Source organism: Rhineura floridana, chromosome 2 (genome assembly GCF_030035675.1).
Source record: "Rhineura floridana isolate rRhiFlo1 chromosome 2, rRhiFlo1.hap2, whole genome shotgun sequence".
NCBI classification, from domain to species: domain Eukaryota; kingdom Metazoa; phylum Chordata; class Lepidosauria; order Squamata; family Rhineuridae; genus Rhineura; species Rhineura floridana.
The window spans coordinates 86,406,941-86,432,554 of NC_084481.1; the positions used below are offsets into that span (position 1 = coordinate 86,406,941).

General features: G+C 41.4%; 1 protein-coding gene across 1 annotated transcript in view; it reads left to right on the forward strand.

Moving 5' to 3' along the window:
- Positions 1-3,786: 3,786 nt before the first annotated feature.
- LOC133376648 (contactin-associated protein-like 5) overlaps positions 3,787-25,614 on the forward strand; it is a 314,949-nt gene continuing 293,121 nt past the window's right edge. Inside the window, exon 1 of the mRNA XM_061609196.1 lies at positions 3,787-4,049. Within this exon, the coding sequence (XP_061465180.1) occupies positions 3,968-4,049 (82 nt within the window). The 5' untranslated portion in view covers positions 3,787-3,967. The remainder of the gene's footprint in view (positions 4,050-25,614) is intronic.

The window sequence follows — 25,614 nt, forward strand, 5'->3', positions numbered from 1 at the left end:
TGGCAAACAGCTGCTTTAAGGAGAGAGAGTGTGGGTAGGCAAGGTTGCTTGGCCAAAGTCTGTTCCCCCATTTGCCAGCTATTTACGGCTGTGGCAACAAATGTCCCATTTTTGCTTCTGGACTCATCGTAACCAGCCATTCTTTGGGTATTCTTCAAGGACACATTCAAGTTGGCAGATGAGGATTTGCAAGATTTACAGCCCAATACTATGTGCATTTGCTCAAAAGGCCAGATTTGAGCCAGAGATCTCCAGTTGTTCAGACCTGCTCTGTAGGAAAGAATATTTTAGTGCTTTTTTCATTCTTTCCCCAAATCTAAACCTGCATTTCTTAGGTTCTGGAATGCTTAAGCAGACCGTTCTATGTGGAGTTGTAATACAGTTTTCAAAACCAGGTATCGTGTCTGAGCATGCCTCCCTTCTCCATGCTTACCTTTATCAACTCTTCATATTTCAGTTTGTACTAAGACGATCATCTAAGAGATCCACCAAGTTGAAGGTCCACTGCTTAAATTAACATCTTAGCTCCTAATACAATCTTGCCAATGCAATGTCCCTCTAGCATTATTTACACGACCATCTTCATGAAACAGCTGCAGAACTTTCCATTCCCATAATCCTGGGACACAAGGCTGCTGTATGAAATCCAAGGAAGGTAGTGCTGGTGAATAAATTGCTCAAATAGGGTCAGACTTGATCCCATTATCTGATCAAACAACTGCCTAACAGGAATATGAGGGTTTGCCTAACAACAGCACTACTGAGAAAATGTGTGAGAAGTAGAGATGGCTGAATATGTCAATTTCCGTTTCTCTCTACTTCTCATTTTTACAGTCATAACTTCAGTTCTCCAAATTTCCACATTAGTTTGTGTTTTTTTTTAAAGTTCTCATGAAAATTTGTCACCATTGTAGTATGAATTTCTCCTGATACACAGATTTTTGTACGCAATATTCCCCTAATATACACATTTTTGCAAGCTACTATAAGCCACTCCTGTAAAGCTCACCCCTTCCACCACACCTGTGCTCAGTATCTTAGATCTCATTCCCTATTGACCCTAAGCTCAAGTAAAGGCCTTTTCTCTGGTTTCTCTCCATATGTACATTGAACACATAGAGAGAGAAGGATTGTGCCCTCTTAGCCCTTATCATGATGCCTGCAGGCCACACAACACCATCTATTCACATTCAACTGAACATGAGTAAAGAACCCTTTCACCTGCATACCTGTATCTGCATAGGCAGTAGTGTAGTGGCAAATTCAGAAGTGCAGGGTCCCTTCATGATAGTCACAAATATGACTCTTTTTTTTGCTGTTGGGTTGAGAATCAGATCCTTGTTAATTCTTCTCCCACAATAACAGATGTCCCTAGGAGCCAATCAGCATTAAAGGAGAGAGTGTTAGCTACTAAGAAGAGTCTTCTCATTGGCTGACTTACTTCCTTTCACTCTGATTGGCTCCAATGAGCAGGAAAGGGCAAGGAAGCATGTTAGAAGACTCTTCTAACACAATCCTCTTTCATGCTGATTGGCTCATAGGATAGAGGAGACATAGGAACCCTGCTCCCAAAAAAGTAAGGGGTCTGAGACGCCATGAATCCTGGGATGACTACACCCCTGTGTATAGGGGTCATCTTCATAGATGCACAGGGTGAAGGCATGTTCATTGGGAATAGCCTCACCCCCCATGCACTCATGAGAATGAATGACAAGGACTTATGAATAACTGTATTTGTCTTAATTCATCCCTTGGGTCTTTGGCCAGACTTTATCTTCTCCTGTATTCCCTCTCTGTTGTCTCCCTCTGTCAAAGTTTAGCTTGTGTGGTTGAGAGCTGCTCCCCCCTCCCACAATTCCCTGCACTCTGTAAAGGGCCATGGCTGTATGTTGGTGATACTATACAATCATTATTGTTGTTTTGTTATTGCTGTTGTTGTTATTTTGGAAATGATGAGAGTTCAAGTAGTCTAGTGAGATTCCTGCTACATTTTCCTTTTTTGCTATTTTGGGGATGTTTTTTCCAGCCATGTGTTTGTCTTTCCCCTGCAATTAAAAACTACAGAAATTTAACCAATTCTCCCTCCCTCATCACAGAACGTTGATTTCCACTCCCTGTCTCCTCTCTTTTATATAAAGTTCTCCTAAGGAATCATTGTAGCAGCTTTAACAACAACAACAACAAAAACCTCATATAGAAATGTGATTTAGCTTTTGTTTGATTGTCCTTTTAAAGCTCACAATCCCATTTGCTGTTGCTTTTTTAATTCTCCAGGCTCTCTAATCAAGAAGCAAGCAGTTTTCCACAAAACATCCAAAGTGTGTGTGTCCTCCCCGCTTTCTTTGTTTCACCATGCCAGCAATTTTGAGCTCCACTCTGAATGGGCCCATCATAAAAATGTGGGCAAGTGATCTAAAAAAACCTCCTAATTATTTCTGACCACTCTCTGGCACGTTTATTAATGATGCAGACCAGAAAATCACTTCCAGCAAAGACCATAATGCTCCAAATAAATGATCTCTTCAAGGATTAAAGTTGGGATCACTAATGCACTTTTTATCCATTTTTTATTCAGGCTGCTATGATGTGGTCCAAAGCAGCAGCAGAGCAGCAAGATTAAGTTTTGGGAATGATTAAGCTCAGGTGCTGGAAAGGGCAGCAGCAGTGTGGTGGGATGATCAGAAATGAGTGCAACAAGGAAGAGGACAATATATCCCACCTGGCATCATTGGTACAAAAGGAGGGGGGTTCTCAGTCTGACACTTTCTCCTTTCCCACAGAAGAGCAAGAGTTGGATTCTTCTGACAGTCAGCACAAATGAATCAGTCAACTAGAAACTCGGCTCCAATAGTTGACGGAGTTTCCAGCCCAGGATGTGCCCTGTACAAGTGCAGTGGTGAAGTGACCACCAATTGCTTGAAGCGCTTTTCTGCATTTGCATGGGCAGATTATTAATAAATGAAAATATATGGTGACTCTGTTTTCAGGCAGTTTTCATTCATCTCATTCAGCAGGTATTCATTCATTTTCAAATCTCATCTTGTAATAAGCAGCCTTTTGATTATTATTATTGATAGAAAAGAGCTTCCTCGGCTGTGTCTTTCCTTCCCTCCTTCTGCCTCCCAGTGAGAAAGAGAGACAAAACACGATTATCAACGCTGTCCATTTCATGCATCCGATGAATTGGATTACAGAAACTCATGCGACAAACAATTTCTTAGATTTCAAGGGGGCACTAGACTCCTTGTTATTTTTGCAATAAATACACAGAATGCAATTAGATGCAGAATTTTTTTTTTAAGGGAAAGGTTTTTCCCCTGCATCTTTCATCGTCTAAGATCTCCCTTCTCTTTCCCTTTGCAGACAAGATCACAGAGATTTGCCCCTCCCCACGCACACAGTTTCCTTCCTTCCATTCCCACCTTTTCTTGGGTGATGTTAGCTCTTACCCCCACCGCCAACTAGCCCTATATGAGAGAGAGAGAGAGAGAGAGAGAGAGATGCGATGCGATGAGCAGCCAACTTCCACTGTAACTCGGACGCTTCTCGTCAGGGCGGGATAATAGTATCCAGAAAGGATCCTCCCTAAGAGCCGGGAGGTGCGACGGGGAGGAGGCTGAGAGGAGGTGGGGTGAGCGGAGTCGGCTCCTCGCGCCTATAAGGAGCTGTTCAGCGCCGGGCTCGCTGGATCCCAGTAGCAGCTCCTGGAGGTGGATTTCAGCACCTGCCTGACGCGCGCCTTTTGGCACCGAGGCACAGCTCCGTTTGCTTGTTGTGCATTGGGCCTGCCGCTCCTTTCAAGCAGATTTGGGGCAGGAAGGGGGGCCTTTGGCGTGCTCCCCTCCCCAGCGTTTTCCAAAGCATGCCTGGATGCCGGATGGAGTAAATGAGCAAAGGCAAAGGAAGCCGAGCCAAAGCAGCCGCTGTCTGAACTCAGGGATTAAGGAGGCAGGGACAGCGCAAGGAAATGGAGCCTATCCCTCAACTCTTCCGCGCCGTGACTTTGCTGCTGTTCGGCTTCTGGCGTCTGGGATCGGCGGCACCCAACTGTAAGTCTCCAGCGAGCCCTTTCCCTTGCTTACACCACGTTTGGCGGAGCTCCTGGAGCCAGGAGGTTTTTTGCTTTCTCGTAATGGGGGAGAGGGAGAGGGAGAGAGGCGCGCGGCTCCCCGGATAAAGTTCGCTGAAGCGCTTTCCCTGCAAACCGGCCTCTCTGTATAACGGGGAGCTCAGGTGATGTGACGGCCCTCTTCCCACCCTGACCTTTCATGAAAACGGCGCGTCCTTCCCCTTGCAATAGACCGATGTGCCCGGGGCTTCTTTTAACTCAGGTGGCTCCCTCCCCGCATCCCAGGGTGAATTGCTGTTTGTTGATACTCCTCTGTTAAGACTTCGTTTTTCATGCCGCTGATGATGTCAAGGAAATGCCTTCAGTCACTTCTGTTGCAGAGTGTGGAGTGCCTTCTGCAGAGGGTTGAACGATTCATAACTACCCTCCCGTTTTCTAAACTGAATGACACTCATACTTTTATTTTGTTGAATCCTACAGTCATGGAATGACTCCCACCCTCCCCACTGCATTCCTGGTGTTATTATTATTCTTTTAGGAAAGGCAGGAAACAATAGCCGAACCACACTAACAGCAGCGGCTGCTCCAGGTAAAAATCCTGGTGTCTGTTCCCCCACTCCAGGGCAGATTGACTACATATTGGAAGGCAGAAAGCCAGATCTTGACAGAGCATGACTTGTGAAGTGCATGTGACTGTCAAAGAGTCCATAATATGAAAGAAAAGAGCAGTGATGCCAATGTGACAATTGGACTGTCATCTGTAGTTTTTCTCTTTGCTATCTGAAACCATTGTCTGTTTGACTTGGATGATTCTGTCATCCATTTGACAAGAAGCCTCCATAAGCTCTTCTCCATCCACCTCCCTCACCTAAAGTGTTATGAGGATATTCCCCCCACACACACGTTTGTTCTTGCAGTTGTCCTAGTTGTGTAAGGTGTTGCTAGACAATTATTGTGATGAGATGTTCTGTGGAGTGCAGTATCACTGCAAAAGAGGGACAGGAAGCCAAGCACACTTATACTTTTGCTGAGCTTCATTTCTGATTCCTCCATGGAGCTATTGCCAGGGTAATCCTGGAGCATGACTGTGGGTAACTAACCATGCAGTTAGCATGCTGAGTCATAAGTAAGTCCCGCTGAACTAAACAAAGATTACTCCCCTGGAAGTGTGATGAGGATTGCAGCCTAAGAGTGCAATATAAGTCAGTGCTTTGCTTTAGAAGGTGAAATGGGGGGGGGGGAATAGGAGACAGTGGCAGTGTTGAAAACTCAGGATTTAAATGAATTGCCCATAAAACACTGCTAGATTTGGGTTAGTTTGTGTAATGCCTTTATGCCAGGAGAAATTACAGAGGTCATACCTGTCCATTGAAGTAGTTCCGAATCGAAACCCAGCTATACAAATTACTATAGGAAATAGATGATGACATCTGCCTTTAAAGAGATGCGTTTTGTTGGACCTTGTTTTGGATGTGGCTTAGCTACATGCTTAGCTGTTCACTGATTGCAGTTAAAAATGGTGGGAATATATTTTAAACAAATGACATTCTTCATGCAGTGATGGGTAAGAACTTGCTTTTTCTGGAGTTCTAATGGGTTGGTGAACACTAGAGGTCACTCTTGTCGTTTTAATTCCATACTATAAAAGCAGTGTGTGTGTGTGTGTGTGCTAAAAGGATATTTTACTCTTCTGTACATGAATAGAATACTTTAAATAAAAAAAGTGAATGCAATAAGCATCATGAATTGGTATGAGTCCTTTTAGTGGGTGTGCCTTCAGGTTTGATTTAAATTAATAAAAATACTAAGCAAGGAGTAAACTTTGTCTGAGCTCCAACAACACTTTGGTTAATATGGTTTAATAATGTTGAGGAATGCTAAACGGAGGCGATTTAAACAAGAAGCCTTGCTATTACCAATCTAGAAATAAACTTAATTCATAGCTTTTAAAAGGAAACTCTGCTTTAATGAGTTTTACTATTTTATGGGTGACACTTTAATTTCCCAGTACTCATAAATGTTCCCATTGAACATACAGACTGCTTCCTAAATATTTGGGATTCAATCTTTTTAAAGTACATGAATCGGTCATTTTATTATGCTGCACAGTTTTTACTTATTCACTGAGTAATGCATTAGGTTGCATGTTCTTTCCCAGGAGGTTACAGAAGTCACATTCACATTGCACATTTATCCCAAAGAATCATGGGAAGTGTAGCTTGTGAAGCTTAACAAGAGTTGTTAGAAGACCCTATTCCCCTCACAGACCTGCGATTACGAGAGTTCCCTGGAAAAAGGGATTGATTGCTAAACCACTTGAGGAATTGTAGCTCTTTGAGGGGAATAACATCTCCTAACAACTCTCAGCACCCTACAGAAACTATCTTTCCCATGATTTTTTTATTTTTTGGGGGGGGGGGAAGCCATGACTGTTTAGACTGAAATAAGAGTGGAACAAATATATGGGATGAATGTGACTAGATTCTTTCACAAAGCAGCAAAAGCTGAATGTTTCCAATGCATCTTAATAATTTGGCAGTATGCACACATGCTGCAGTGAAATATTATTCAGCCATTAGCATTTTTTTTTTACTTTTCAGTACCCTTCGTAATTTTTCTTCAGATGTTGACACAAATTCATCATTAGTGATACACTGTTTCCAGTAGTTAATAAGCTGGTAACATACACTGGGTTGGATCCAGACCTGTCATTCCACAAACACAAAGACTCCTTCTGTTTGCCAAATGGGCTCAAATGCAGCAGAGGCTCCTACCGGAGGATGGTGTATATATGGTGCTGTCCCACTGTTTCTGAAGGTTCCCAACCCTCTGGAGCAGATGTTGGAGGGCACAGGGGACTAAGGGGAAGGGAAAATTGGCAAAAGTGCCTTTTCTTCCACCAATAGGATAATTGATTGAGTGGAACTTGGCTCAGAGGAAATTTGGATTCAACTCAGTAATTACAGTACTCCTATTTCCTCTTGCACTGGCTTAACAGACATGCAAAAGATTACTTTGTAAAACCACCAAGCAGGGCCACCGGATACAAATCCTATGCGTGTTTACTTGGCAGTAAGTTTTAGTATGCTCGCTGCAGCTTGATCCCAAGGAAATACGCACATGAATGGAGCCATAAATAATGTGGCTTAAATTCTAGTTTCAGCGATATCATAGTAACTGGACAGCCCACAAAGGAAGATGCCAAGTTTGATGATCCGTGCATGAACTTTTTACACACAAATTACCAGTTGTAGTAAGACTGTGAATTTGTGCTCTGAAAATCTGAGATGCTTTACGCTTCACTTCAGTAATTGAGTGCAACACTAGTCAACTTTCAATGGATGACAGCAATTTCAATGGAACAAACAGTGTTTTTCAGGAAGGCAGCATACCTTCCAGTACTGTAATAGAATCCATATATTAAAAAAAACCTCTTCTCAGTTTATCTCTTCTGAGTCCATCATGTTACTTTACAGTAGCAATAAATTGGAAAAGTCCTGGTTTACCAAAGGACAAATTGGAACTAACAGAAGTCAAACTCTCATGTTGGAAAAAATGAATTCTAGTGAGTGTAGAGAATCATAGGATTGAAAGAGATCAGAAGAAGGTCACCTAGATCCAACCTCTGCAGTAAGGCAGGATTTACCAGACTCCTAATGGATTAGCCCCATGTCAATCCAGATCATAGTGTACCCTAGGCAAGGTGTTTGAAAACAGAAGTTCTTTCAGAATAACGAATAGCTCTGGCAAAATCGCTGGTGATTACTTCCTTTTCTCTAAACTATTTCTGCATGGGCTGACATTTCGTGTAAGATTTCTATTTTCTTATTTCTTCTTAGTACACACACTATCCTCCAATTCCTTATATTTTTGTAATTGAATTATGCTGATGTGCCTTTGATTGGTTATCTTCTTGATAAGGATATACATGATTACTAAGGAAACATCTCAAGAAATATTATAATTCCAGCTACAGGATATGAAGATGGGGTCAAGGGATATTGTCATAGATGTTAAAGTTACTTTGGTCTAATTCAGTTCCAGAAATACCTCTGGCTGGCTTCATCACAACACTTTATTAGATTAAATAACTACAGCAGCAATGAGATTTCTCCCCAGGATACTAATTACTGGGAAACAGATACAACAGACACACATGCGCTAGTGAATGCTGTATCACTTGTAGAATGGGCAGCATTTTAATCCAAGTTTAATCCAAAGGAAGTTTGCAAAAAGAACCCCCTGTTGAAGTTAGTGGCCTCTTTGTCCCCATTTGGTGCTTCCCACAACTGCTGTTATACACATATGCTCTTCTTTTTGTATTTAGTAGACTGTGCTGTGAATTTGGAAAGGTAAATTATGGGGGGGCTGTTTTGAAAATGGCAACAATACATGTGTATGTGTGTGCCTATGTTTACACACACACACACTAATGAATGTATGCAATGGGATGAATTCAGCTAAATCAAGGACTTAGCTTTGTCATGTCGATTGATTCTCACAGGTCCATTCAGTATGAATTAGCTGGCAAGGTCCATTGATTCTAGCTGGTCTACTCTGAGTGTGAATTAGATGGCAAGGCAGAGTCCAGGCTGGATACAAGGCAAGACGGGATGAGGTTCAGGTGAGATTACAGGGTTCAGGCAGTGCTCTGGGGAACACAGAGCTCTGAAGTTACTATAGCAAGACTCAAGCTGTAACTGAGTCCTTAGTAGTAGCTGCAGGTGCAGTCTGATTGTTAGCACCACCTGTGCTGCAAGCTGCTGCTAGACTTAAAGGGCTCCAGCCTTCTCTAGTAATTTCCTGCTGTGACAGAGGGAGGGATCCTCAAGTACTCCAAAGTTTTCTACATTGCAGGCCTTTGAAGCAGCGGATGGCAGTGCCACAACCTTGGGCACTGTCTCCACAGGTCTCCATCTGATAGCAGCACTTCTGGGGATGGCCCTGCTTGTCCTTTCCTTCAAATTCAGAGTCCTTGCCTCCATCACTCCACGAAGAGGAATATGAATCTTGGTCCCTGACCAAGCATGTGGTTCCTTCCATATGTGCATGGGATATTTTCAGTGTTTTGTGTTTGTATAAAATCTTCCCAGAACCCTCCTCATAAGTTCTTCATCCCCTTGGAGTCAGTACCTTATGCGGTGGGATGGGCTGCTGTCAGATGACAAATTCAGCCTCCCTGGTGTATGCATGGAAGCACTTTGTACTTTCACACGGTCTTCTCTGGATCTAATACATTCTACAGACCGAGAAATGGGTTAGTCTTTGTATTTTTAAATGGCAAAAGTAGAAGAGGAGCAGTGACAAAATTGTAGTGCTGAAATGAGACTAGACTATAAACCTATGACCAAACACTGAAGGTGTTTCCGTAATAGTAGTACTTGTTTTATTAAAGCACTATTTCTTACTGCACTGTACAGTTGAAGTGCAGGAGGAGAAGTTGGGACCGAGTGTGGATTTCAGAAGTTCCTTGTAATATATATACCAAATGATGGCAAAGGAGGAACCAATTGGCACAGGCAGAATGATAGATTCTTTTCCCCCTGCTGTAGCTCTGTTGTTCCCTGGACACAACAGAATAAGGAGGCTGGCAAGCTATTAATTTTTATTGGATCAAAGGGTCACATCAGATGCAAGAAGAGATCTGGCAACACAGAATGCTGCTAAAGTGATAACAAACAGATCCACTACCCAGTTTGCTTGGCATTTTCCTATTTCTGAAAATTTAGCCCCATTTACTTTAAAATGAATGCGAGAGGGACATCCGTAAGCTGATGGATGAGATAAAAGGCAAAGGGAGAGTGATTTTTGCTCTGCAGAAAGATCTTGGTGTCCAAGCAGGCCATACACAAAAGTTGCTGCTCCAAAAAGAAGCACTGGATGAGCAACTTGTTCAAAGAGGCAGAACGGTTCTATGGCAGCCCCAAGAAAGAACTTCGTCCTGGTGCAGGAGATGTGACTGAACCTGTGGGAACCCCGGTCTTCCGGGTGGCCCCTCCCTTCATCATAACCTACCTTGTTTATTCCTGGGAGACCGAAGAATTTGAATGTCTGAAAAGGAAGAACCCGGCTGACTGTGGAAATGATGAGTAATTTGATTGATAACAAAGAAAACAGTTGCCAGAGTTATTCTTGTTCTTGCCTTGTGGACATGTATATACAAGTATTTAAAGTAACACTTGCTCAATAATTTGCTTTTAATAATGTTATTTGTTATCTAATTTTGAGAATTGTTATTTAATTTTGAGAATTGTATTATTTTATTGAAGTATTATGTTCTATTGATGTATTGATATGTTCATTTTCTTTTGTAAGCCGCCTTGAGGGCCTTTTGGCCATAAGGCGGGGTTTAAATTTAATAAATAAATAAATAAATAAATAAATAAAAGATCTGAACATTGACATTCCATTTTAACTGGAATGATAATCTTCTTGTGATATCTTGTAACATGTTTCAACATTGCACAGTTATTACGTATAGCTCTTACAATATCTACAATAAATTAAGAAGATGTCCAAGTAGAAGGCAAATAAGGTTATTGTATTAAAAACAACCCAGGACTCTCTTTGCTAATAAAAGAGATGGGGCCGGTGGGAGTTGGGGTCCAACAAAATCAGGTTCCCCATCCCTGATCTAGGGAGTTGGAGCATCATTCCTTCAAAGTAAGGTACTCCAACCCTCCTGATCATTTTGGTTGTCCCTTTATGCCCCTTTCTCAGCTCTTTGATATCCTTTGGACGATAGGTGACTGTGTGCTGCCATTCACAATACACTACAGATTGATTGCTTCTTTTTCTTCTTTTCTTTCTGCGAAATGTTGCAGAAGGGAGTTGTGAGTTGTGTAAGGAATCAGAGCTGAGGAACTAAGCCAAACAAGTGAGAACCTAACAACACGCTGAAACACTCCATAGCCAGAAAGTCCCTTGATTGCTTGGGTGAAGTCTGAATACAAAGCCTTCTGTAGGCCTTATGTAGGCCTTCCAGTTTAGGAGGACCTACCGGGAAGCCTAGGTGGGCGGGGGTCAGTAGAGAATCTGGGAATAATTCATTGTGCAAGGAGATGCTTCTAACTGCAGTGCTGTGGCTCACCACATGGGATGGTCGTGCACAGAGCTGAGGATTTCAGGTCTCTGTGGACTCCTAACTAATAAGAATGGTAAAAGTAGCTGGATAGATTTAGGGCACTTTGGGCAGGAGCAGACATTTAGCTCCATTGGGTCAATTGTAAAGATTTATTTATTTATTTAAAATATTTCTATCCTGCCCTTCTACCCTATCATAGGGCACTCAGGGTGGCTTACAATAAAATCAAGCCCGTACATAATAAAATTGTACACAATAAAAATCACAAAAAACATTACACTAAATTAAAATACATAAAATGCAATTGAAATACATAAAATAATATATATACATATACACACACATACACACATATATGCACAAAGATGGGGAAGGAATCCAACAGTCTGTGATTCTGAAGTGACACACCTGATCCAATATTACGGATTATCTGGATCCATACCAATCGGGTTTCAGGACTGGACATGGAACTGAAACAGCCTTGGTTGCTCTGGTGGATGATATGAGGAGGGCATTAGATAGGGGAGAATTCACCTTTCTTGTCCTCCTGGATATTTCAGCGGCTTTTGATACCGTTGACCACGGTATCCTGTTGGATCCTCTGGAAGGATTGGGAATTGAAGGCACTGTTTTACAGTGGTTCCGTTCCTTTCTCTCTGACAGGTGTCAACAGGTAGCATTGGGAGATGAGGCTTCAGACCCTTGGCCTCTCACTTGTGGAGTGCCACAGGGTTCTATCCTCTCTCCCATGCTATTTAACATCTATATGAAGCCGCTGGGTTCCATCATCAGGAGATTTGGGCTGCGGTGTCACCAATATGCGGATGATACTCAGCTCTATCTCTCGTTTAAGTCCTCACCAGAGTTGGCTGTGGAGACCATGTCCAAGTGCCTGGAATCCGTGAGTGGATGGATGGGAAGGAACAGGCTGAAGTTAAATCCTGGCAAGACCAAGGTGCTGCTTGTGGGAGACAGGGGAAGGTTGGGTCCTGTTGACCTGAGGTTTAATGGGGTACAATTACCCCTGAAGGACCAGGTCCGCAGCCTTGGGGTTGTTCTTGATTCCAAGCTGTCCATGGAGGCTCAGATTTCGGCAGTGAGCCAGGCAGCCTGGTACCAATTACACCTCATACGTAGGCTGCAACCCTACCTCCCTGTTCATCAGCTCCCACTGGTAGTTCATGCCCTGGTCACCTCTCGATTAGACTACTGCAATGCGCTCTACATGGGGTTACCCTTGAAAATGGTCCGGAAACTTCAACTGGTACAGAATGCGGCGGCTCGTTTACTTACAAACAGTCGTCGCCGTGATCATATTACGCCAGTATTATTTAATCTACACTGGCTTCCAGTAGTTTTCCGGGCCCAATTCAAGGTGTTGGTGTTAACCTTTAAATCCCTATACGGTCTCGGGCCAGTGTATCTGAAGGAGCACCTCCAGCATCACCAATTATGCCACCTGACAAGATCAGCCACGCAAGGCCTTCTCTCAATCCCACCAACAAAAGCAGATAGATTGGTGGGGACTAGAGAGAGGGCTTTTTCGGTGGCGGCCCCCACTCTCTGGAATTCCCTCCCATCTGATCTTCGGCATGCCCCTTCCCTAGACACCTTCTGCCGAGCCTTAAAAACTTGGCTGTTTGGACAGGCCTTTGGGACCACCGGGATGGGCTAATTACATACTGAATGCCCGTTGTTTTGTACTGTATATGCTGTTGTTTTATTACTGCTGACTGTATTGTATTTTATTGTATTTACTGTATTTTATTGAAATTTGATATGTACGTCGCCTAGAGTGGCTTCGGCCAGATAGGCGACCTAAAAATTAAATTTACATTTACATTTATATACCTGGACTAATGTGGAGATCAGGGCAGGATTTCACTCTAGAATCCATGCATTGCCAGATTCCCACTCTCTTAAGGATCTTCATAAGAGGTGGCCTGACGGATGCCTATACAGTATGTCTTTTAAAAATGTTAGTTCAGCTGACTAACAGTGGCTAACTAGTGTACGAGGCTCCTGCCACCACATGGGTTGAAATGAACATTACAAATCCCACTGTAAGCACAAGTCTTGATGACATGCTGTCATTCTCAGGGGACTGTTATGTATTTTACACATTTGCATATTTTCCATTCAATTCCTCCTAAGATTCTAAGGGGCAATTGAACAAAATACATCATCAAGACCGAGTGCTCCCAGTGGGACTTGCTACACTGATTTCAATGTGTAGGGTGGGAAGAGCCCCATATGCCAGCTAGCCACTCTTAGGTGGCTCAAATTACATTTTAAAAATAAACAAAACAAAAGACAGTCAAGCTGCCCTCAGGTCACCCCTTGGGTACTCACAGCTTGGAGCACCTTGTGTGTGTGTGTTTTAAAAGTTTATGTCGAAAAAGCTCTGTGCAGGTTTTTAAGAATATATACATATTGTCCGGGAAAAGGATGGAACGAACTTTAGGCTTGCCCCATGATGAACCAGCCTGACACAGATTTTTTCATTGGGCCCATCTGTTGCAGAGGAATGTGAAGAGCAGATCTGAGCAGGAAAAGAACAGCAGGTTTGGCATCGCTTGAATTTTGCAGTTGTTTTCTAAGAGACTCTAAAGTTAGAGACCTGCTGAGTTGCAGATTCACAGGATCCAACTGTGTTTTGCAGGCTGCTTACTGCACAAGCAGACCCTCATGATGCTGGCTTATTGTTCCATTTCCTAAATCGTATTCAGTAAGACTAAATTAGCTGGATGATGGTATGTTAAAGACTACCAAATGCATATCATTCAGTAGAACATGGACTGAAGTGACTGTGGTATTTGAACATTTCATATTTCTACACAAGGGCCAAGTTTCACAAAATAAAAGCAGCTGCAGAGAATCACAAGTGACAGCAACACTATAGGATTGATACTATAGAGATGTGCACTGGCCACAAGATGAGACTGGTGTCTGTGGTTTTGGGAAGTAGCCCAATCTAGTTTGGAGCTGCTCTGTATGTTTCCAGACTGACTTGTTATTTAAGACCAAATTAATTTCGTTTTTAAAAAAGTGTCTATTCCTTCCCATTCACTATAATGGGGAAATCTAAAAACATCTATAACTGTTTCCCCTTCCCACCGAAGTGAATGGCATTTGTAGGCATATCGGCCCCTACAGTGTGGATTAAATCTGCCAAACTGTAGGCAGATACACCCAAGGGCTTTTGCGCAGGGCACCTTCAAAATTTGATTTTTTTTTTTTTAAGCAAAGGAATTTTGTACCAGAATTTAATTCAATTTTCAGGCATGGTCACCCCTTCTGAGGGAATGAAGCCTGCCCAATTTCAGAATGATGATAGCTGAAGCGGTTGTCCAGCAAGGACAGATGTTTAACATTTTGGGGTGCATATGGTAGGAATCACGGTGTGTATGTGTGTGAAAATAGAGCATGGACCTCCATCCAGGAAAGACTGAGATGGGGAAAATGTCACCCCCCCAGCAAGGGTCCTGTTTCCCCAAGGGTCATTGGGGGAGCTTCTCCCCTCCCCAGATTCTGCTTTCTCCCATTGGATACAATGGAGAACTCTCCATTGACTTACATAGGGAGAGGCATAGATCCATGTGGAAAACAATCACAGTTCTAATTCCTCCCTCAAATCACTGTGATTAGAGTTCTCTGAGAAAATAATTCACTGAATAAAAGCTAGACCTGTCTTTTAAAAGAAAAGATCCACACCATACCCTCTTGAGCTGTGGGTCTTCCCAAGTCAGCTCAGTTTCTTTTCTCAGGAAAAAGGCCATAGAATCACCCAGAAGTTCAGGGAGTCCCCGATCTGCTGTGGGCCATCTTGCTAACCTTTCATAATGCTTTGATAACCATTGATAACCTTTCCCTAATCACCCTGATTTACATTGTAATTCAGGGCACACACAGAGCTGATGCACAGCCCTAGTTATCAGTTAACACTTTCCCCCGTGCCATTTCCCTAAAATGACCCCCTGACCTGTTACTTGGATATGCTACTGTTTCTGTAAGTGTGCCAAAAATGTCAGCTCTGGTTTTTCTTGGGTTTACTTCACACAGAGAACTGCAGGGAGAAGACAATCACTCTTTCATGCTGATGCTGACATTAGCGCCTGTGAGCCTCCCCGTCTTAATACATTTTTGCTTGTTTAATAAAAAAACCCCTCTTTTTATTTCTCAGATACTTCACTCAAAGAGGAACATCACATTTACTGTGAAATATTGCTTTAGGCAAACTCAATGCCACCTCTAATGGGTATGGGATGTAGATATGGTGTTATGGATATGTGATATCCATCCATAGCACAGTGTTCCTTGGAGGAAAACTAAGTTATCCATTATTATTTCCCTTCTGTAGATTGTTCTGATTTTTTTACACTTTTTTATTCCTGGCTGTGATCTAAGTAAAGCTCAGTCATCCTACTTCATAAAAAAAGGAATCTAGTTCAAACTTCCATCTATAAATAAGCATAGATTTATGTACAGACTTTTTCCTTTCTTTTTAATCAGAGTAATCACACACACACACACACACACACACACATCCCAGTTCACTAAACTGTCCACTGTTTAAGGAACAGTTTGATTTCTTAGTTGTGGTAAAAATAAAAGACAAGATTGGATGTGCGCACAGAGATGTGATGCACTTTTACTTATGCAACACTTATGGTTGTGTCCTTGACCCAGTTCTAGTGATATGTCTAGTGGCAAGTATCCCACTTCACTTCCAGCAACAAACACATCCATCCAATTCACATAAGCCTAAATAACCATCAAAACGTGAATTTCCAAACTGAAGGCTGCGGATGTCTCTGCTCCACACAATGAAGAAGGAAGCCTCGTGAGACTTCCTTCTAAGGGGAGGGGGTGAGGGACTCTTGTTACCTGGCTTGTTCTAGCCAGTAAGGGGGAGTGGGTTGCCAGTATATGGTGAGATATTCTTCTTTCTTTGTCTTTCTGGTATCCTGCCCTCCCGTCCTATGAGCAAAATGGGCTTTGCAAGTTTTGAATTGGGGCTCAGTAGGAATTTTTCAGGTGCACCCTGATTGGCTTTGGGGTGCACTATTTTCTGCCTCACTGATTGGCTTTGGTAGCTTGGGTGTGCTTTAGAGGGCACTTCACTGATCATCTCTTATTGTCGATCCGGCGGCTGGGTTTGATGCTGAATGCTGAACAGTGGGAGTGGCTGTCCCACATCAGGTCACACACCACAGCTTCCTATCATGCCAGCTCGGGTGCTGGAGTTGATTTTGAGTGGTTTGGCACATAACAGCAGGCAAGCAATTTTCTCCCTTCCTCACTCGTTGTGTGAGATTGGCACACTTTCTTCCTAGTTCTATTTTAATAACTGTAATCTTTTACCAATTCCTCTCTTCTGAAGTCTTCATTCCAGGTGTGGGGCAATGAATGTGCATTGGCAGCTATTCCTAGGGGGTAATTTTTGGGTGATTTTTACTCTGGATCAATTTAGGAATGTATTCTTTTGAAGATGTATCTTGCTATCTTTTGAGCAAACAAACCATTTTCTAAACTCTTCATCTGGTCTTTTCACAACAGAAGTAGGAAGTCCCAGTGGGGTTTATCCCCATGTAATTATACTCTGCTTTCCCAGCCAAATCTCAAAGGCCCTGGCTGTTAAAGAAGGAGTATCATCACAGTGATCAACATGTCTGCCTAGTATCTGAGAAACAGGCAGATTTCTGTATACAGTACTGAGGAGATATCACTGATAATAAATTCTCTTATATTAATTTTATATTTGCATTTTCTGATTGCCCTGCACAGATTCTTATGGGCTGCTCCTGCCATCTGCTATACTGATTCAGTAAAATTGATTGAGTTTTAAGCGATGACAACAGTGCAATATAGAACCAAGAGAAAGAAATGAATGCCAAAATGCTGCTGTATTTTATTTTTAACTATCCAGGCTGTTACACAGTTTAAAAAGAGTAAGTACCAAGAATTCAGGAGTATGGTGACAAAACTGCCCTGACAGACAGATGCTCAGTAGGTGTTTCAGTTCTTGTCCAATATCTGCTGTACAAAAAAAAAAAAGGACAAAAAAGTAATTTATTAGAAGTGAATGGAATGCTTGAATTTAGCGGTTGTTTTTATTTTTCCATTAGGAACTCTTTCTGCTTTTTATTTATTATTTTCACCAGAAACATGCCAATATTCTTTTTGGCTCAAATGTTCAAAGTACTTCCCATGCATTATCTCGTTATTACCCTTACAACCACCATGCAAGGTAAGTCAACATTATTATACCCCCATATTACAGATTGGAGACTGAGATGTGCCTAGAGTTAAAGGCAGAGACAAGATTTGAATTGAGGACTTCCTGATTTAAAGCTCAGTCTCTTAGTTGCCTTACTGTACCATTTCTCTGCAGAACACATCCTGCTTTTCTCCATTCTTGTAAACATGATATGATATGAAATCTAAAGCCAGAACTAGATATTATGTGGCAGACTTTGGATTCCCAGCCCTGTGGTTACCACTTTATGTGAATATAGGTTCTGTGTGTTGGATTTTCAGGGGAAACATGTCAGGCAAGAAGATGAAGGCTTTACCCCTGTAATCCCTCCCCATTTTCTCACTACTGAACATTCTCCCATCTCAGTGCTTGACTGGGAGGAAAGCTCTGGTGTGAAGAGGTTGCAAGGGAAAAGCAGTGGGTGGGGAAAGGGTTAAGCACCCTACTTCCTTCCTGCTCATCATTTGCCTGCTGCAAATGTCCCCCGTTCCTATATCCACATTAAAAGGCAGAATGCCAAGCCCAGCCTCCAAGAGGTCTTCTGTATCTTTAAAAGTTGTGCAGGGGGAAGGGAGAATTTCCCCTTGTGGTTTTTCCCATTACTGTGTTGCAAGAAAACCTGCACTTGGCTGAATTTTCTCTTCTCTTAAAGATACAGAATCATTCTCAGGCCCTGAGCCTGGTAACCCCACTATAAGGCCATCAAGTCCAATGCCCTGCTCAATGCAGGAATCCAAATCAAAGCATTCCCAACAGATGGCTGTCCAGCTGCCTCTTGAATGCCTCCAGTGTCGGAGAGCCCACTATTTCTCTAGGTAATTGGTTCCATTGTCGTATGGCTCTAACAGCAAGTTTTTCCTGATGTCCAGTTGAAATCTGGCTTTCTGCAACTTGAGCCCATTATTCTGTGTTCTACACTCTGGGATGATGGAGAAGAGATGTTGAAGAGCACTGGGCCCCGGATCAAGCCCTGTGGTACCCCACTTGTTACTTCTGCCCAGTTTGAGAAGGAACCATCGATAAGCACTCTTTGAGTACGATTCTGGAGCCAATTGTGGATCCACCTGATAGTTGTTTCATCCAGCCCACATTCAGCTAGCTTGCTAATCAGAATATCACGGGGCACTTTGTCAAAAGCTTTGCTGAAGTCAAGATATATTATGTCCACAGCATTCCTACAGTCTACAAGGGAATTAGTACTTGTTAGTACTTCTGAATGTTTGCTTATAGGCTGGTGAAATTGATGAACTATCCAGAAATGTCATTTTTATCACCCCTGTGGCATCAGACATAATGCTAAACCAAAGTTTAGCATTAAAGGAGCATTCCTGCATAAGCCCCTCCCATCTATTCTTCCTTTGCACAGATAAGGAGATCAAATACTTCTGCTTTCATTTTACAACAAACCACTGTTACCCCATGATGTCTGAACTTGGGAAACTTGTTTGTTCTAAATATTGTTTGTGAACACAACTAGGGTAAAATTATGGTTTGATATTCCCATTTTGTTAATAACTAACAATAGTTCAGATAAACCCATAACTCTGCTTGGCCAGCAAATAAATCACAGCAGACTACAAAATTAACACAGCATCCAAAACATTCTCAATTGTGTATTTTAATTCTGTGTAGATATATTTTTATAGTTGGTTTTATATTTATAAAATGATGATGATGACGACAACAACCACCAGAATTCTTACCTTTCATGGAGACATTACAAACATAGGGATGAGTAGCTTCCAGTACAAAGTGGCGGTAAAGAACAGCCTTAAAACATTACAATGGTCTGCATCTCTTTCCACTCCATTCTCTGAAACACATCAACTAGATTTTAATTCTTTTGCCTAAGTAGAATGCATACTCACATGTACACTGAGGCAGAGAAGTTATTCCAGAAAAAGAATTTGCCACAGAGATCAGTTCAAACATAAACAGCAAATTATTTCACAATTATTTTATTTGTTTATTATTTATTTATTAGATTTATATCCCACCCTTCCTCCCAGTAGAAGCCCAGGGCGGCAATTATGTCTCAGAGAAGAAGTTACAGTAGGAACTGAAGAGAGGTGGCTATCGCATATCTCCACTGGTCTGGAAATAAATTTGCCAAGATAAATTCTGAAGGCAGCTGAAGGTGAACCCAAGGATCTATTTAAGGATATATAAAAAGCCAATATAATTAAATATTTAAAAGTCTTATTCAGCTTTCCTCTGGACTTTTTGCCCGCATTTTGCAGATGGGGGAAAGAGTACTGCAACTTTTCACAATTTGCACAAGGTTGTTTCAAAGGTCAGTGATTGGTGAAATACCAGCTCCATCTCTATTTAAAGACCCCTGCGTTATCAGCATGAGTGTTCTAATTAGCTCAATTAGATCCTGCACCCTGTGGATGTTTTGTGTGGTCTCTGAGACCCAGAGCTCACACATACTTATCCAGAGTCTATCTCCAGCTGAAGCAGTGCTCATTAAATAACTCCACCTCATACTGAGTTCCAGGCACTGCATCTTGTATGATACTCAAGTGTGAATATTTTCAGAGTTTTAATAATATTTCAGGGGCAACTGATACAACCATTTACAGTATCTTTTCCTGTCCATGAATCCCTTGCTGGTGCCCAAGGTTAAAATGAAGATGACCCACTTTGCCACTTGTACAGTGCCATCTGAATAAGAAAATTATCCCAGAAGGTTGCTTGCGGGCCAAACTCAAAATTATGACAAGACAGTCTCCTCCTTGCTGCCATTTCCTCCAATTGCCACTATTGCTCTGTTTCTGGTTTGCTGAAATTTCACTGATATGACTATTTTTATAGGGTTTTTTCTTATTTCTCCCTGGGCTCCTGCTGGGAGGAAGGGCGGGATATAAATCAAATAAGAAATAAATAATTTTACTATATTTAAGTGGATTTTTAAAAAAAAATGTGAATGGGCTTTACTTATCTTTTTGAAATATAGAGCGGTATTGAGCTAGCATGTCTCATCAGTGCAAGGATTTCCACTAGCACAGCTGGACTTTCTCCCCCTTCTCCTCCTCCTGTGCTCTTCTTCGCCCCCCTCAAAAAAAATCTGCTCCAGAGGGTTGGAGGAACCCCTAAAACAGGTTTATAGGAAGCATGGGGGGGAGGAGAGGGGGAAGAATGTTACATTGTGCAAACAGAAATCTTTTTACTGATGGAACTTTCATGTAGTGCTACATCGGGTACAATCCACAGTCACAGAAATACGTACTTGGTTAAATGCAAATCTCCAACCAGATGCAGTATTCACTGTTATGAACTACAAATTCTCACAGATAGAAGTTCAAGCCTAGACAATGTGCTTGGACAATGTTTAATTAAAATGGAGACTTGCTAATAAAAAAGTACAGCTCTTCACCAATTGCTGATCTTTTAGAGGGTGTGGACATTTAGAGAACATTTATTTGCAAGGACTAGCCGCAGTTGAGTAGTCTGTGCAGGTTGTATAGAGATGCTAAGTTTAGCCCAAACAAGCAAACACATTAAAGCTTTTAAAATAAAATAAAAAATCATGCTTTATTACTGTTGTTTTTGCATTTTTGCTGCCTTGCACTCTTTCTGAAAAACAGGCAAGCTAAGAGTTTTTAAAATAAAATAATGCAATCCATGCAGTAGCAATTCCCCCCCAGTTCCATGATTGTTGCCTTATCATAACCCTAAGCAGAATATTCTTTGCGGTATTCTTTGAATGCAATGACTCCAGGATGCAGCTATTAGGACTTAAAATGTCCCTTGAAAGGAGACTGAGGAATGGGGTTTGTCTTGTGAAGAGTTATCATCTGTCCAAGGGGTACAGCTCAAGAGGGCTGGGGTTTGAATACAGCGCCACTCCCACTCCTTAATGTGGGTGAATTTTCCACAAACTGCTTTTTGGAATAAGTATGACCTTTCTGTCATTACTCTGGCTGCATGGCTCAGACATGGGGTTTATTGCGTTGGTTTTACTGATTATAATAATAGCACTTCTGTCCCAATTTCTGGTATTCCTTTCACTGCAGTACCTGTTGCATTATGGAAATGTGGCCTTTTGACCAATATATAGTCACACCACGCTAAATTTCATTCACACCAGTGGGTGAGGTGTGACACAGCAGTGAATGTCAATGAACATGTCACTACTCCCTCACTCTTTCTGCACATGCACCTTTCTGTTCCCCCATGAAAATGGCAGGAAAGCACTGTATGCCAGAATACCTCCCACAATTGTCTGGATTAATGCGGCTGCAAACAGTTATTTTTTTCAATAAACACAAAAATTAATACTGAACTTCCACAAGATTACACTAGATTTCCAGAAGAGGCTTTTATGTCATCTGAAAGATTGAATAAAACGTGGAAATTATCAGGTAGGAAATGTCAGTAAAACAGAAAACTGCTTTCTGAATGTATCCTCTGTCTTACAAGTCTTCTTCCAAGGTGTGTGGGAAATAGCAAGTGAGAATCAAGCTCTATTCAGTCATTGTTGCTTCTGTTTTGAGCAGCATAGGAGCAGGGGATGGGGTGGTGCCAAGTAGCCCCACAATAGATGTTGTTCATGCCAAGTTCTCCCACCCCCGCCCTTGACTCTCTGCATATAGTGTGGACAGGGCCTTTGTGGCTACAGCTGAATATGGGATACCTAGAATCCTGATTGCATGGCGTGCCAAATCACATACAGCTGTCCATGCAAAAGCATTCTTCCTGCCGATATTTGTCCCATACACATGGACACCTTGATGAGCGGCTACTCAGCTCGTGCAATGTCAGAGGCAGGGATACTCAACACAGTCCTGCTCCCCGCTTCTACATGACTCTACTCGGGGGCAATAATGACAGAAGAGGTCTACAGAAATGCAGCCCTGATAACATGGTTTTTCTGATCATAGGCTTTTAAAGGCAACTTTCTTCCTGCCTAAAGGGTTGTCATGATGTTGTTGTTTTATCCTTGACAGAGCATCTGTGCTTTTAACCATTTCACAAACGGACGGAGAGATGTAAGAACCCTGCTAGATCAGCATCCCATTTCCCATAGTGGCCAAAGAGATGCCTTCAGGAAGTTCACCACCAAGGCTTGAAGTCAATAATTCTCTCTCTCTTTCTCCTGCTGTTGCCCCCCCAGCAACTGATAATCAGTAGGATACTGCCTCTGAAGATGGATGTTCCATATGGCTAATAGCCATAGATAGGCTTATCCTCCATGAATATTTTAATGCCCTTTTAAATCTATCTAATTTATGGGGGGTTTAGAGGGTCCAATCCCTTTACCTCTAGTGATGGCCCACTTAGATACTGGTTTTAGAAGGCTAAAGGGGGGCATTAGTTGACCAAACTTTTCTTGTTCCAGTAGGCATTTTAAGGTAGTGTTTGGTTTTATGATGATTGCATTATTTTATTGTTTATTTGATGTATGGCTTGTTTTTATGTACACTGCCTAGAAATGCAAATGATTAATGCAAATCTCCCAGGCATTTTAGCATGTGTTTTTAAATTGTTTTTTAAAAATGTGTTTTTAAATTTTTATATTTGTATATTTATTTTTAATGTTTTTAATTGTTATAAACTGCCCAGAGAGCTTCGGCTATGGGGCGGTATACAAATGTAATAAATAATAACAATAATAATTAAGTGGTATATAAATATTTTAAATAATAAATAAATCTGAGGGGGGGGAATCAAGGGTTGAGGCTTTTGGATTTCATTAAAGTTGTGCCTGCCTCATCTCCCTCCCCCCCCAAAAAAATTGAGCTCTGTTTCTTGTGATACATAATCTTTCTGAGAGAAAAAGAGAAAAAAGCAAGCCTATACAAAAATAATATCAAATTAAAGTCCCAACTTCATTGGGAAAAAATCTTCCTGCATTCTTAACACAAAAATTAGATGACTACTTTCCATTTCCCTCAGACTGTTACTATGTTCTGTGTATAAATAGTGCAGCTGAGCTACTCAGGCAAGATAAATGCTTCTGTCAAAAAGGAGAGTCTTCATGTGACCAGAAAAAATGGGCTGAATTTGCAGAGAATTTATTTTGTTGTTTTTGCTTTTGGATGTTATGAATAATTCATCCTGCTCTGCTAGCCTGGAAAAAACAAACAAACAAGCAAAACCTGTGTGCACATAAGAACTCATTAGAAAAGTTAATCCCACAAATGGCTGAATACAAAATCAGTTTTTTGTTGGTGCTCGTATTTTTTAAAAGCAGATTTGCTCCAATCTGCTCTAATATGATTTTGCTAGTGGAGTACAATTTAAGTCAGCTTGAGCAGGGGTACTCAATAAATGAAGCTATCAATATTTAATAGAGGACAAAGGACAATCTCTTCCAAGCAAAGGAGAAATTGCTCTTCCAAATGTTGCTGTTAAGGGGTTGAGGGAAAAGTTGAGGGAAATATTCCTTGTGCCTGCAAGTGACACCAGTGAACTTTCCACATGGAGCAAGAAGTCTTCTTTGTATTAACACGATTATGAAATGAAGGTGAGATGACCTGAACAAATATATATAATGTCTTTCCAACTTGACAACTTCCCCATCTCAAACCTGATTGCAAAAGGGTTTAAAGGCAGACATTCTCTCCCTACATTCTGTCAGGGAGAGATAAAAGTAGCTAGCTACCTTGTTCTTTTCTAGAAGAGGGTCCAAACATTTTATACTGCAGATGGACATGCAACAGACTTTTTTCCTGGTATAGGAATGCAGTTATGAAGAAAGCTTTCATAGCAGCGCAAACCCACCATCTGAGGCATCTTCATCATAGTTGGTCAACTTTAAGGAGATAGCTTATTTCAGCAATGCCCAGTCTGCATCTGAGACAATTTCACTGAACCCTGACTGAAATAAATGAAGCTGTATATTATTCTGAAACTGGTGGCTTTTAGTTTGTTTCCATTGACATATAGATGAACACAAAATAAAAAAAGAATCGGTAACACGGCCTATTTTTATAAATTATATTTTTATATAATATATGATAACATATATTTTTTTAAAAAATTATAAGCTGTTCTCAAAGTGAGCAGCTAGTAGATGGAGCATTTCCCATGGGGTTCCCTACAGGAAAACTGCAGATCAGCAAAAATAATGTTTACTGGTTTGGATTACAATATGCCCTTGAACACCCAGATTTATCAGTTAGTATTTGCAAAAAGCCTGGAAACTTTCATAGACAAGTGACAGAACTGTTTGCTGTCACTCAAAACCCTTCATAGTCCATCACTTCAAAAAGCTTGCAGTTATAAATAACAATCTGGATGGGGAAGGAATCCATTGGTGCTTAAATAGGGAGCTTAAGACTGCTGGGTTTATCTGAACACAGCAAAAATAATAATAAAATAAAAAAAATACCATGCAATGATGTGAAAAGGGGAGGTTTAGCAAAGAAGAGTGCCCCATAACCTTTCCCACTTCCTATTTTCATTTTGTTTACCTGCTTGAGATATACAGTTCTAGCCATGTGGCAAACCATTTATAGAGCAAAAAATAATGTGGCAACCCATTCATTTATAGGGTATTTACTTTAAATCAGGTGTGGGGAACCTTTGGCTCTCAGATGTTGCTGAACTACCATTCCCATCATCCTTGGCCCCTGGCTGTGCTTGCTGGAGTAGATGGGAGTTCTAATTCAGCAACATATGGAGAGCCAAAGGTTCCCCATACTTGCTTTAAATTATATGTTTAATCTGAGCCAAAGCAACTGAAAGCCACTTCAATGGCAAATGAGAGAGAGAGAATGTACATGCATGAGTGTATATATGTATTTAAAGATTTCTGTTCCATCTTTCTGGTGCTAATGCACTATGCATGGTGGCTTAAAACAATTTAAAGCCACAATGCCTTATAAAATGATGAAAAAGGAAAATACATTAAAAATACAACAAAGGCAGAGACCACATGTAAAACATAACCTTTACATAAAACAGCAGATATGTAGCAAGAAAAAGCCTGCTGGAATAAAAATATGTTTACCATTTAGCTCATATAATACTATGTAAATAGAAGAAATCAGAACCACCTAGTGGCTTCTGACACTTTAGGATAAACTGCTATTGCAACTGTAAAGATTAAACCTTATATCCTAGCCATGTCTATTCAGACAGGTTGAATCCAAATGCCACCAAACTCCACCAAATTCGTTTTCACGTTGTGAACTTACAAAAAGGAGAAGCCAATGGGAATGAGCTGTGACAGTTCAAGACTTCACCATCTGT